Consider the following 14,073-nt stretch of genomic DNA (forward strand, 5'->3'; position numbering starts at 1 on the left):
TGTGTTAATTCCCCTAACCCTAACCCTTATGTGCAGACCTAAAACTAATAGGAACAATTGCTCTAATAACACCTGTAGCTATGGTCTGCCATTTATTGGTTGCTCTTATTCAAGTTGGAAAGTCTTTTTTGTTCAATTGTTCAGGTTTTACAGACATAAAGCACTACTTTCTTGGTTTTGTTTGCAATTTCTTTCAATATTTGCAAGTTTCTAAAGCAGTCTGCAAAGTTCTGTTCTCCACCTGTGACCGACTGCACTGACAAAAACGTCGACCAGATGGGAGCAAAGTCTGTCTAGAAATATAAAAGTACATGGTACAGTGGAAACAGTGGAATTTTTCAAACGTTTGCAAATGTGTTACTGTTAAAAATTACATTGTCAGAGATTTATGTGTTTATTCACTATGAAAATGTACCTTTATTACTGTGATGCATAACAAGACATGCAGTATAATTTTCTTTCCATTTTTGTCTTCTTTTTGTATTACCACTTTTCTAAGCTGTCCTCAACACTATAAAGTGGATCAAAAGCTTTGTGGCAAACAAACATTTATAATACGTACATGTTTTACTCATCATGATAATCTTCACAAACACCACTTTTATGGTTGCTGAAGTCTAAAGGTAAAAAGTTAACATTAGGCTATAAACGAACTACACTAAGGTCACATCGCCACCAATACGAGGCTGTAAAGTCATTTTTGTCGCGGTTCGGCATGATGATGTTCTGTATTCTTGTTTTGCCTCAAAAAAGCGTCAAAGTTAACAGCGCGGTTTCTTTAGCTTGTGTTAACCACAGATCTTATTTCAGGCTTCTAACCAAAAACCCATCCAAAAAACCCATCCACTTTGAGACGAGGGAACTGGAGGTGCTCAAATTATAACTAATGTCCTGGTTTTAGGACTCATTACTGTTTAGTTTAAGCTACGACAACTGTTTGACAGTGAAACATGCAAAACGGCTTCCACGCCACAGCAATGTTGTCCTGCGAAAACTCCAAATTTTAGCAACTTTTCATTGTTAAGGTCTTCACCATTCAAATTATTTCTTCTATAGGAGAAGTTAATTAAAGTAGAAAACATGTCATGTCATGCTCAGGCCATAATTATCACATCACTCCGCAGTTCCCCTCACTTCTACAGGCCGTTTTAATGTTTTTCAGCTAATTGTTCTGGCTTTAGAGCCTGAAACTTTAATGTTTTGATTCACTTCTCTTATCAACCATGTTGCCAGCAGCAGGAAGCTGTTTTCAGTGTAAAAAAAACAACAAAAAAACACTGTGCACCACCAATCCAGTACCATATTGCACCTGAAAAAGCAGGCATCCAGCTTGTGAACATACAAACAGCTAAGAGGCGAATGAATGCTGAACTTACCTTCATCAGGCAGAAACAACAACTCCCAATGAATGCTTATGTTGCTCCGCATCACCTGAGTGTGTAAACAGGCAGCAGTTTGCCAACAGATTTTTCACCATCTCAACTTTACTGATTGATGATATCTAAATGTTGTGTTTAGTTTGTTCTGCTGCCCCCAAGTGGGCAGAAAAATCACCTAAAGTGGGTTTAAGTGTAGTCAAGTTTTAGTTCTGGCACAAATCTGACAAGCTTGCAGGTAAAACACCCCCTGTGACATCACTGATCTATAAGCAATAAAAGAGGAACGCTACACAGATGTTTTTGGGATAAAAAGAGCCATGTTAAAGGGAAGATAATAATTTAGCAGTTTGTACAACCCCCAACTTTTTTAGTCCTCATGACATGACGATGCAATTTAATTTCAATACTCACCTGCACTAAGATGTGGCTCCGAGTATTTAAACACTACTGTCTTATTTACTTTGCCTCAACACACTGGTCTCAAAAACGGACAGCAGCAAAATACCTAAAAATGTTAACGTTAAATGTTACCATGTGAAGTCACACAGCGTTATTCTTACTGAGATTTGATGAACAACTGTCAACATACCAGAAATATAACAGTGTACTCGTAAAAATAGTCAATATATACAAATTTAATTTCAACAGTGGGAGAAATTTAAGTGTTTTTTTTTATTTTCTGTTTTAAATTTGAATGATATTCAATTTGCATTATTTGAACTTTTTGCAGGGCAGTTCAAAACTTTATAAAAGTTCCTTACAAAGAACACACATACACGCACACACACAAACCGCAAACTCACAGTCACTCAAACAGTTTTGGGCAAATCCCACTACTGGTCTTCAAAGAAGACTTTAGCCATAGCGAGGGCAACCTTGGCGACCTTTTTGTCCTTGGCGTCGGGGCCCATGTTGGCACGTGCAAGTCCTATCCAGTACTGCTCTGTGCGGGTCTGGTAATCCGTCACTGTCTCTCCCTCCTGCACTGCGGGGTGCTCCTCTTCATCTGGAAACACACAGTTATTCAAATTACTGCTTACATTTTAAAAATCATGGTCAAATTTAGTGAGAACAGCTTCTAGCTGGTTTCCTGCCAAATCCAACATCACCTTTAAAAGGAGCCTATCTGCTCCAAATTTCCCAACATGCAGCTCATGGTCACTTCTTCCCGGCTTCATGTTTAACACAGACCGCGTTTTTGGGCTAATACTGCCTCCTGTCCCCGCTCGGACGTGACATAATGGCTTGATATTCCTGCCTTGAATCAGCAATGTAAAAGTGGCCTAAAGATTCAAATTTCACTTCAAATACATTTTTCCCCAAAAAATATTTAGGCCATTTTGGGTAGTCCTTATCACTGTTTGTTGATGTGGGTATGAAGTTTGGTTTTAATTAGTTATTTAATGATATAAAAAGCAGGTGTGACGTCATTATAGACAGCTGTGTGTGCCAATTTCATTTTATTTAATTTAATTTCTTTCATTGGCTTTAAGTTAGGTCTGTTTTTTTTATTGATTTATTGGTTTATTTATTATTTGGTCTTTTTATGGTTTTACTCAATTATGTTATCATCTTTTAGATCTATTTTTCCTATTGTATTTTATTCTTAGTTCTTAGTCATTTAATTCATATGTATTATCCTCTTTCAATGGCTACATGTACTATTATTTTTTTTTCTTTTATAAATTTTGACTCATGTCTTTGTATCTTTTATTTGTTTATTCATCAACTTTATCTGATGAGTTTTTAGTTTTGTTTTTAATGTATTTGATTCCCTTTTATGGTCAGTAAATGGTTTTATTTTGCACCTTATATCCAACACTTGTGCAGCACATTGTGCTTCCACCTGGAATTAAATTTCCTATATAAATAAAGTTTTGCTTTCTTGCTATAACTTATATTATCATGTTTAATGTCAAGCATATACTGATCCAAATACTGTGTTTGTTGCTTATTTTTAAGTTGCATTAAGTGGTAAAGACAGACAGGATCATGCGTAAGTTTAAGAGGCAAAATAATTCCTTGCCTTCCTCATCCTCGCTTTCCTCTTCAGACTCCTCCTCCTCTTCCTCCCCTTCTGCTCCTTTCGCCTCCTCCTCCTCCTCCTCATCTTCCTCTGACTCAGACTCTTCCAGCCACTCCTGCGTCTCTGTGGAGGAAAAATCATTAATCCAAATGAAACCTCACACACTTCTCTCTCATCTAATCGTCCTCCATCTCCTCTCCTGCATCACAAGATATTCAAATGAGTCAAAACAGCAAACTGGCTGCTTTCAGACGAGCTGAACACATTTCTTATCATGTTTTGTTTACTTTATTTTACGTTTTCGATGTGTCTTTTTCACCCACTTGGATCCATTTCAACCAGAACGTCCCACTGGTCCATCTTGTTGAGGTCCAGACAGTAGAAGTCGTTCAGTGTGAACTGACGGTCGCCAACCTCGAACATCCCTCCGTATAGGAAGAGCTTGCCCTGACGCACCGTTGCCATGGCGCTGGACCTCGCACAGGGCTCCACCAGAGGGGCCGAGGCTGAACCAGAGGGGATAAGAAAACATCTGATGGTCAAACCATCTATATTTTTACTGTTTTTTCACATCTTCGCCTTTTGAACTCTGCGATAGAGAAGTGAAACACTAAAAGACGGAAAAAGTGCCTACATTGGTATTTTTGCTTATTGGGGTGTCATTTCATGAAATATCTTCAAATGCTTCATATTTCTAAAATCTGTACAACCTAAGCTCAAAGGCCAATGTAAATACCCCGGTATCTGCGGTGAAATACTACGTTTGCACAGCACATAAAGTAAGATAACAGCTTTTATGGCTCTTATTTCAGATATATTTAAGCAGGACCACCCACAGGAGGTCTGGTTTTAAAGGGTTAAATTAGTTTAGTCTGTGTGTGCGTGTGCGTGTGTGTGTAATCTTGCCATCGTCCTCGTCCTCCTCTTCCTCCTCCTCCTCCTCCTCCTCCTCCTGAGCTCCAGGGATCACCTCCTTGATGGTCATCACGGTGCCGTCCTCAGTGATAATCTCCTTGATGACCTCCGTGGGTCCTTGAGGTGTCCCCTCCTGCTGCTCCTCCTCTTTCGTCTCCTCTCCCTCCCCCTCTGCTCCACCCTTCTTCCCTCTTCTTCTTTTCTTCTTCTCTGGCTTGTTTCCCTGGACACAGGAACAAAACAATTAAAAATCGCAGACATCGGACGAAGCACCGATCCCCTGCTGCTCCCCTGAGAGATGCTGGTTCCAACCAGAGATGAGCACTTTTTGAAAATTGATAGAAATAATTTAGGGATTTTTAGAATTGTTGGTCATTCATTTTTGTGTCTTTCCAAGACAAGGCAGCTTTATGCATAACACATTTCATAAAACAAGTGCTGTACAGAGCAATAAGATATATAACATACTAAAGGATAGAGACTTAAAATAAAAGAATAAATAGAAAATATATAAAATGTGATATTAATTACAAAATGATTTGCAATAACAACAATAAAGAATTAACAAAATAAAATTAAATTTAATTCAAATTCACCACTAAAATGGCAAAAGTGCAGAAAAGAGCCTCAGAGAAAAAAAAAATAATTCAGTTTTTTTTTTTTAAATCAAGTTTTAAAATGAATTTGCAGTCATTCTAAAGAAATGATCAAGAGATGATCATGCAGTGGCGGTGGCGAGGGACTTGTTCAGCATCAATTATATACACAGAACAGAGTCTGAAGCTTAAAAACGTCCTCCATCCAAACAAACAGTCACTCTTTCAGCAGGATTGTGGCCTCGCAGCTTACCCTGAGCAGGCCGGGGAACCAGCGGTTCTTCGCTGTGTCGTACAGGTAGAGGTCGTTGTAGAAGTCGCCCTCCAGTGTCTCCTCCTCTTCCTCATCACAAACTCCACCAAACAGCACCGCCCGCCCTGCTGGACCCACTGCCAGGGAAAAACCAGAGCGAGGTGGAGGCTTGTTCCCAGAGGGGTTCAACCTGGACCATGACCACTTCTCTGCAGGACAACCACAAAAAACAAGTAAGAACAGAAACTAAAGGTTCATACACATTATTACCAATAACTTTCCATGACTTTGAAGCAAATTTTAAAGACTAGACATTCTCTTTACTCCTTATCAGTTCTATTTCATTACTATATAAGAGGGGAAAAAAAAGACATTCAGAACAGGATTAGAGCTGAAAATAAATTTGTTATTTGTTCTTTATTTATGAGAGGGGAGGAGGGTAGAGCACAAACAAATGATCTCTTTTTAAAGACAAAATTTTGGGAATTTTCTTTTCTTTGAAAATGTTGGTGATTTTTAAAGAAAACAATTTTGGGGATTTTTTTGCAGAAAATTCATTTATTTTTATTTTTAATTTTGAAGAAAAAATAACGGCTTTTTTTTCTTTAAAAATGTTTGGCAATTTCTTTTTTCCTTTAAAAATTTCTGGTAATATTAAAGAAAACATGCATTTTCTTTAACAATCACCAAATATTACACCATTTATCACAGCCAGAAAATGTAAAAAAACAGTAGTTATCTTTGGACTTTCAAAAACCTGTGTAAAATCTTGAAAATGTGAAAGAAAATTCCATGCCTTTTCCAAAACGTTCAGGGTATACTTAGTTTTCCAAAACCTTTTCAGGCCTGGAAACTGCTATTTGCAAAATTCATGACTTTTCCATGACTGGAAGCTGAATAGTTTCTATTAATATCTATAATTTGTACTATCTCTGGTAAATTAAGTTGTTTGTACCTTGGCCATCTTTACCCTCTCGCTTGAGAAGGAACATGTCTGAGTGGATGGTTCCCTTCTCTACATCCTTCTTGACTCTCTAGATAAAACACACACACACAATTAAGCAGAACAAATCACAAAAGTATTGTTTAATCAGTATGGGACACAAACACACACTCACCACTTTAGAGTATCCCCCATAAATGATGACACCCGTGCCGTCTGGCGTGGAGGTCATCTGACAGGCGGAGCGCGGGGAGGGGGCGGTGCCTGACGGAGTGAGGCGTGACCAGGAGAAGGTGTCCAGGGAGAAGGAGTAGATGTCATTGTAGTAGATAAAATCCCTGCAGGGGGAAGAGGAGGAAGCAGGAGAGGAAACTGAATCCTTAATTGAAAACAGAAGGATCTGGTGCATTTAAGAGCTCGAGGAGTCAACTTAATGACCTTTTGCGAGGAGATCGCTGTTTAGACGACAGTCTGGAGTTCATTCTCACAGCTGCATTAATCAGTTTTATGGTCACTTTGGGGCAGAGCTCCATAACGAGCTAAATATAACTCACTTTTGTCCAATAAGTCCCATAATACTGCCGCAACAAAGACCTCTCATTATGCTGCCTTTGTTTCTTTATACAGAGTAAAACAAAACGGGCATAAATGTGCCCCAGTGTGTGATTTTAGAGAGCATGACGGCGTTCAACAGGCAAACACTCCCTCCAGGATCTTTAACAACAGATGCAATTGCAGCTAATCCCTGTGATTTTTTTGCACAACTTTGCAATTTTGTCCAATCAATGCAACTTTAAGGCAAATTTGACTATTTATTTTAGTGAATTTATTTATTTGGTTACCCATCAGCCACTTCTAGGATAGCAACTACTCTTCCCGGGCTCCACACAAGTAAATATAAAATAGAACAAATATATCATTTTGAAATCAAAGGCAAATATGAATGAAAAACAATGAGAAAACATGAAAACTAAAAACTAAAAATATAAATAAATAGCAATGAAAATAATGATTGTAACAATCACAACAAGTATCCTCACTACATCTGAACAGAATTTAAAGAGAATTAGAAATAGAATTTAAAATGGGTAACACAACAGCATCAGCATTTAGTGTAACATAACATATATGTCAGGTACGGCTTTCTGAACAATAACAATAACATGATAACAGCCGTCAATGATGATAATTGATCATTAAGTTTCAGATATATGAGCAGTGTTTCAAGTCGCTGGAGAGGTAAATGTTTAAGTTTTAACTGCACAAATGGTAAAATGATATAGAATGAAACTTTAATTTTTGATTAATGTACTGTGTTTATATAATAATGTTTTCTATTAATGAACAATGTTAATGGTGGTGATGTCTTTATTTTCTTCAAGCGCTCTCTTAATCTCTTTGTTTTTAAATGTTGTTTTGTTTGTAATCCATGTCATTGTGTTTTTGTGAAGCCAAAGACAATTTTCCACATTTTGGACAAATAAAGATCTAATCTAATCAAATCAAATCTAAACTAATCTATATAGACATACTGTCCTTGGTGATTTTTCGGAAACTTACCTGGTGCTCTCGTGAAAACCTCCAAACACCAGCAGCTGTTTCTTGCCGAGGACCATCCGGTGACCGCTGCGTCCTGATGGACCGCCAGGCGCCCTGGAAAAACACACAGCCTGAAATTATTTTGGATTACTTATTTCTGTAAAATAATGACTGTAAATGTCCAAAGCACCATGCACCTATTGGACTTGGTTCAAGCAGTGATTTTATGGCAGTTTAATTTTTATTACCTAATCAATCAATTTATCTTCTAATAAAACTTACATTAAAAGACTGTAACATAATAATATAAGTAATATAAGTAACTAATTAAGATGTCCTCATAAATGAATTTAAGGTTGAAGATCTTTACAATCAGCAGTTTCAAGGTCAGCAGCCATGATCAGTGTCACCCTCACACAGAAAAGTGTTTCTGCAGAACTTTATGACGTCGCAGTCAAGTTGACCTTTGACCTTTAGGATACAGAACAGTATCACCTCAGCATTACATCCAATTAGATATTTGTGTGCAAGTTTGTCTAAATTAGGGTATGAATTCCAAAATTATGGGGTAAAAAACATGTTTTATGAGGTCACAGCGACCTTTGACCTGCAAATTTTAATCACTTCATTCTAGTCCATGTGGATGTTTGTGACAAATTTGAGGAAATTCTCTCAGGGTCTTCATGAGATATCACCTTCATCAAATGAGTCAGGTTACAATGACTTTAACCTTTGACCTCCAAAATCCAATTAGTTCATCCTTGAGTGAAAGTAGATGTTTGTGCCAAATTTGACGAAATTCTCTCGAGGCGTTCTTGAGATATTGAGTTCATGCGACTGCGATGGACGAGGTACAGTGACCTTGACCTTTGACCACCAAATTCGAATGACTTCATCCTTAACTCCGAGTGGACGTTTGTGCCAAATTTGAAAAAAAATTGTCGCTCTTGGCATACAACGTTCAAGTGCCGTATTACCAGCACGGAGTCACAAAAAGTGTTCCTGGTCCCCCTGAGATCTCTGTATTCAAACATTCAGTCTTCATTCATAACTATATTTACGATTCCTCCAAATCATCATCATGTCTATTTTTATAACCCTCTGCACATACTTGATGTTCTCCCACGTGTGTGTAGCCAGGTGCAGCACCCAGAGGTCCTTGTAGTGGTAGAACTGCTCCCCGTTCGGAGAGGCAAACTCTCCCCCAAACACCCAGAGCTGACCCCCACCCTGGGGAACCACCACCGCCTGCAGAGGAGGACAGCAGGGAGGAGTGAGACAGAGGGGAGGAAGACAGGAGGAGAGGGCTGCATAAACAGAGCGAGATAAGGAGGTTTTGATGTCCTCAGATTTAATTGGTTGTCTCGCAGCAGGCCATCAGCCGTGATGACATCACTGATAAGATCCTCTGATCGGTGCTGCAGCAGTCTGCCCTCTTGTGGTTTACATGAACAAACACATAATTGATGAAGGACTTCAAAGAAAAATCACGTTTCAGTGAAGCAAATGTTGCTATACAAGGGCGTGATTAATACAGATGCAAAATAATCCTGAAACACTTTAATTAATATTAGTTCCCTTCTTTTTCCTTACTTGAAAGTTGTGCTGCATGATCATAAACTTTCTACCAAATTGTACCTGCGAACTGCATCACAGTGCAGAAGGAAGTGTGTATCTACTGCGATCTCACCGAGCACGACTGAGCGAGCTAAAGGCAAAGCTCAGCTGAGGAGGACGCCAGCAATGTTTACGTCTCGTGCTGTCACCTGCACGAGTCTCTCGTTATACACTGGCCCTTGACAGGGTGGCTGGTGGCCCCAACCACTTTCTAATTCACAATAACAAATAAAGTGATCCACACTGGGATTGTTTTTGTACTTTTGTGATACAAAAGATGTCAAGGTGCATAAAACAACATCAAAATAGAGCTTGTTTATCAAAAAAAGTGCCCATGGAGGATCTCCTGCAGCCCCTGGCAGAGCTCCTAGCCAAGCCCCTAATGCCTTAAAATCCTAGAAATGTCCAAAATCCTAGGAACATCCAAAAATCTGAGAATCATCCTAAAATCCAGGAAATTATCTAAAATCCTAGACACATTCTAAAATCCTAGGAACATCCAAAAATCTAAGAATCATCCTTATATCCTACAAATGTCCTAAAATCCTACAATCATCCTAGAAAATCCTAGAAACATCTGAAATTCTGAGAAATGTCTTAAAAATCATCCTCCTAAGAAACGTCCTATAATCCTCAAAATGTCCAAAACTTTCCGAAACATCCTAAAATGCTTGAAACACGTATGAGGCTGCTGTCATTTTGCAAAAGTGGCCCCCAAGCAAAGCAGGTTAGGTATCCTCGCTCTCCTCCATGAGTAGATGCACGCCTCCTTCTGCGCAGTGATACAATTGGCAGGTTTAGTTCATGAGAGAGAAATTAGTTCCTGAATGAGACAGTTCACAGCAAGATCTGTGGATTATCTTGAGGAACCCGATCATGATTCCTGGAAAGAGACATTTCTGTTGTGGTTTTCAGATGTATTTTTTGGTGCTTTGAGCACCACAAGCCGAGTGCCATCTGGTTCCATTATTAAGAGAAGGCAGACATTTCTACAGCCAAAATCTCCAAAACTCAGCAACTCACACAAAACAACCAGGACTAATAAAAAGCACCATAGGCAAGAAGAAAAATCTATATTTTTGGTTTTGGGGTGAACTGTCCCTTTAAGGATCCGGACCTCTTGGTGAGCGTACCTGGTGGGAGCAGCGTGGGGGAGGAGGGTTGGGGATCTCAGATTTAACCCAGCTGTTCTTCTTTATGTTGTAGAAAAACAGATCGTTGTACAGGTACGTCTGCAAAAAAAGAAAAAAGAAAGAAAACAGGTTTATAAATAAAGACTATATTCAGTGGAATTTCTGCTGATGAAACAAATGCAGCAAAACTCATGAGCCTCACTGACAGTTTGTGCATGTGGACGATTGTGAAACAGTCAGTTCTACAAAATCTCAGTCGACCAATCGTTTACACTAAGAATAAAGACGGCTTCTGCTTTATACACTTTGTACACTTTGATGTGAATGTTAAAGACCATACATCCTCTGAAACTAACTTTGATGCTTCTTATCAGTTCTTTTACATTACCATATAATAGCTTTTTAAAACATATATTAACATATATAAAAAAACTCATTCAGAATAGGATTAGAATTGAATATTCAAATGTAATTTAGGGACTGTTTGTTGTTTATAAGAAGGGAGGCGGTGCAAATTGGGGGGGGGGCTTGTCAAATATCTTTTCAAGCACTGGGGAGGGGCTTGTGTTTTTAGTTTGGCTTTAAGAGAGAGGAAAGCAACTTTAAATGGCTTTATTTTTTATCTTTTTTACTGTCGATTTTTAGAGAGGAAATTCTAAACACACCAGCACATGGATGTGGAAGGCATTTGTTCTTTAAATAATTTTGGTCTTTTTTTCTTTATAATTTTCTGCAATTTTCAAAGAAATCATGCCTTCCAAGTTTTCTTTTTAAAATCCACTCAAATTAAACCTTTTATTATAGTCAGAAACTGTAAAACTGAAATCGTTGTTGGATTTTTTTTAAAATTTACAATAGCCCATGAACTCATTGTGTTATTATACCAGTCCATGAAACAAAATTTCAATAGTTTCAAAACTTTCAGGGTAAACAGTTTTCCAAAACTTTTCCAGGCCTAGAATTTGCTATTTGCAGATGTCATGACTTTTCTAGGTTTTTCATGACCCTCCAAACCGTGTTGGTAGTAATAAAAAATCCTCTCTGCCTCTGTGGCTGTGAGCTGGTGGACACAGATTAATCACCATCACTCAGACTGTTTTACCTTCTTTCCGTTGAAGAATTCTCCCCCAAACAGGATGAGCTCATCTTTCTCAGGATGCGCAGAAAGAGACGCGCTCAATCTGAAAAACATTCAAACATCCTCCTAACGTGGCTGACCAACAAGATTCATGCATAATGTTACAATCTCCTCTCCTCTTAGCCAAACTAGCAGCACGGCTCTAAGGACGGAAAAGTAAGTGTGACGGTCAGTCAGGAGTTAATCGTGAACAAAGAGATGCGGTCTCTCACCTCGGTGATGGAGGTGGACATGTTGACTCTACGACTTGGGTCTTCTTTGCATCCAGATTCTGAAACTCAGCGATCAGAGCCTCTAAATCCTCCTAAAGACAGAGAAGGAAGGAAGAAACCATAATGATGTGTTTCAAACTAATGTTGTGGGTCCTGGCAATCAGTGGTGGTACATTTACTCAAGTACTCTACTTAAGAGCCAGTTTGAAGTACTGAGGTATTCTTTTCATGCCACTTCATACTTTTACTCCACTTCATTTCAGAGGAAAGTATTGTACCTTTTACTTCACTACATTTATCTGACATTTAAAGTTACTTTACAAATTATGATTTTCACATTAAAAAACACGAGTTTATACAATGATGATTTGTTTGAAATAAATGACAAAACAGTTTATACAAGTACAAGTGAAATAAATAGTTAATTAACCAATTAGCTCATTGAAAGAAAAATAATTTTAATTTTAATAATTTTGTGTGGTGTTTTTTTTTTCTTTTTCTCTTTAATAATTTTGAGTTTCACTGGGTTTTTTATTTTCTTTTTTCAAAATAATTCTGAGTTTCAAGGGTTTTTTATTTTCTTTTTAATAATATTGAGATTTGGGAGATTTTTTTTCGTTTTAGTTTTGGGGTGTTTTTTTTAAATCATAATTTTAAATGTTAAAAGTTTTCTATTTCTTAAACATAGTTTTGTATTTTTTTGGGAAGGTGTGTTGTTTTCTTTCTTTTATTTGAGTTGTGTCTGCATAGGGTGCTTTTACTTTTAACACTTGATGTACATATTCCTGATTGTACTTAAATTAAGTAAAATCATATTTTTAATGCAGGACTTTTACTTGTAACAGAGTATTTTCACAATTTTGCATTAGTACTTTCTTTGGTAAAGGCAAAATCCTGTTAACAGCCAGCTTTAATACTTTATTATAATTTAGTTTGAGCGTTGCATTGTTGTTAACATTCATAGTAAAGTGTGCAGTGAAAGACCAGCAGCTTACTAAAAATAACACAAAGCATCAATAAACATCAAACGTCAAAACATATTAACGGACATTTGTACAAAGAGACAAATCTACTGTCACCGCGGTGCAAATATGTCCTCTTTGTCATGTAAAAAACAAAAATATCAACATTTATATTAACAGTTTAGTCCCCCGGTTCGGCTGAGTGTTGTTACCTCCTCTCGTTTGGACCTTTTTGAAACCTTTTTCTCCATTTTGGCGGCTGTTTTCTCCGCTCCCTTCACCTTCTTCTCTTTCTTGCCTTTCTTTCCCATCACTGCTGTCTCACACGGACAGATTTCGCTTAGTTTCCGGCGGTTTTATCGGTTATTTTAGATGAAGTCGGTGTCACATGGAAATCCAAACAAATTGGCATGCCTTGACCCTTTCCTGTGGAAACTGAGATTTACTTCCGGCAACAAACTTGACGTAAGCACGGCGTGGAACTAAACACCGCCCTCTGGCGTGTCGGAGGACAAGTGGACGGAAAATGCAGCACAAAATGTTGAAAATTGCTCCCAAGTGGTGCAAAAAGTGAATGTTTTATTGTTAATACTTAGATTTCGCGGTGTACCGATACGAAATTATAAAGTACACATATCAAGAGATTTTGAATTTTAAATTAAAACAAAAATTATCAGTACACTTAATTCACAATGTCTTATTATTGCAGGATGTGTGTATATATGTATATTTCTCTTTGCATTGTATTCTATGTATTTCTTGTTTTTTATTGTATTAATGTTAACTGGCTGGTTACTTTTTTTCTGCTCAGTGTGCTTTTTGTTGTCATTTATCTTTTTTGTATTTTTCTGTATAATGTTTTTGATGGGGTTTTATTAAAAAAAACTTTCCTCTTTTTTATTTTTTATTTGTTGTTTTCAAGTTGAGGGGGGTACATTTATATAAGCTTATGGCTTCTTGACCTCTCCTGATACAGTTCTTATTCATTTATTTATTTATTGTTTTGGATTTAGTTCAGTTTTATGAGTGTGTGTAAATAAATTAAAAACTACAATAAAATTCCCTTGATGCAATGTGTGTTTCCCGTATTACATAATTTATACACCAGTAGCCTAATTTTACATATTTGAGTTGATTTTATTTATTTATTTATTTTTTTATTCCAAAGACAAACACCATTTCACATAAACACACACACAAAAATTAATCAAACAAGAAAACAATACTACAGATGCTGTATACCACAGCAGACATTACAAAAAGTGAATGCAGTGATCACGCGTGGATACACTCTGTGTTCCCATATGCAGTAAGTGTTTGCGTGTTTGAAAACACGTGTCCATTTATCTTCAGTGTGTGT

At 37.5% G+C, this 14,073-nt stretch overlaps 1 protein-coding gene across 2 annotated transcripts; it reads right to left on the reverse strand.

The window, feature by feature from the left end:
- Positions 1 to 2,032: 2,032 nt before the first annotated feature.
- On the reverse strand, positions 2,033 to 13,157 carry klhdc4 (kelch domain containing 4). Of its 2 annotated transcripts, none has more exons than XM_088079768.1 (13): positions 12,926 to 13,157; positions 11,752 to 11,843; positions 11,504 to 11,582; positions 10,402 to 10,500; positions 8,763 to 8,899; positions 7,673 to 7,765; positions 6,288 to 6,450; positions 6,125 to 6,203; positions 5,170 to 5,378; positions 4,312 to 4,543; positions 3,729 to 3,911; positions 3,406 to 3,528; positions 2,033 to 2,385 (listed from the first exon to the last, which is right to left on the reverse strand). In XM_088079768.1, the coding sequence occupies exons 1-13, from the start codon at positions 13,022 to 13,024 to the stop codon at positions 2,213 to 2,215; spliced, it is 1,761 nt and encodes a 586-aa protein (XP_087935894.1). In that variant the 5' UTR covers positions 13,025 to 13,157; the 3' UTR covers positions 2,033 to 2,212. The 2 variants fall into 2 exon arrangements, with proteins under 2 accessions (XP_087935894.1, XP_087935895.1); XM_088079769.1 differs by having other exon boundaries at positions 3,729 to 3,968; positions 4,282 to 4,543.
- Positions 13,158 to 14,073: the final 916 nt, after the last annotated feature.

This window comes from Plectropomus leopardus, chromosome 7, assembly GCF_026936395.1.
Source record: "Plectropomus leopardus strain MGB_pleo_1.0 chromosome 7, ASM2693639v1, whole genome shotgun sequence".
NCBI lineage: Eukaryota > Metazoa > Chordata > Actinopteri > Perciformes > Serranidae > Plectropomus > Plectropomus leopardus.

What these genes read in the sequence shown, in the direction of transcription:
- klhdc4 (XM_088079769.1), bottom strand. Translation starts at nt 13,024, where the DNA reads ATGGGAAAGAAAGGCAAGAAAGAGAAGAAGGTGAAGGGAGCGGAGAAA. An exon ending in AATTCTTCAACGGAAAGAAG is followed by an intron (nt 10,501 to 11,503) that starts GTAAAACAGTCT and finishes CTTTTTTTGCAG; the next exon opens with ACGTACCTGTACAACGATCT. An exon ending in ATGGGGGATACTCTAAAGTG is followed by an intron (nt 6,204 to 6,287) that starts GTGAGTGTGTGT and finishes TGTTTTATCTAG; the next exon opens with AGAGTCAAGAAGGATGTAGA.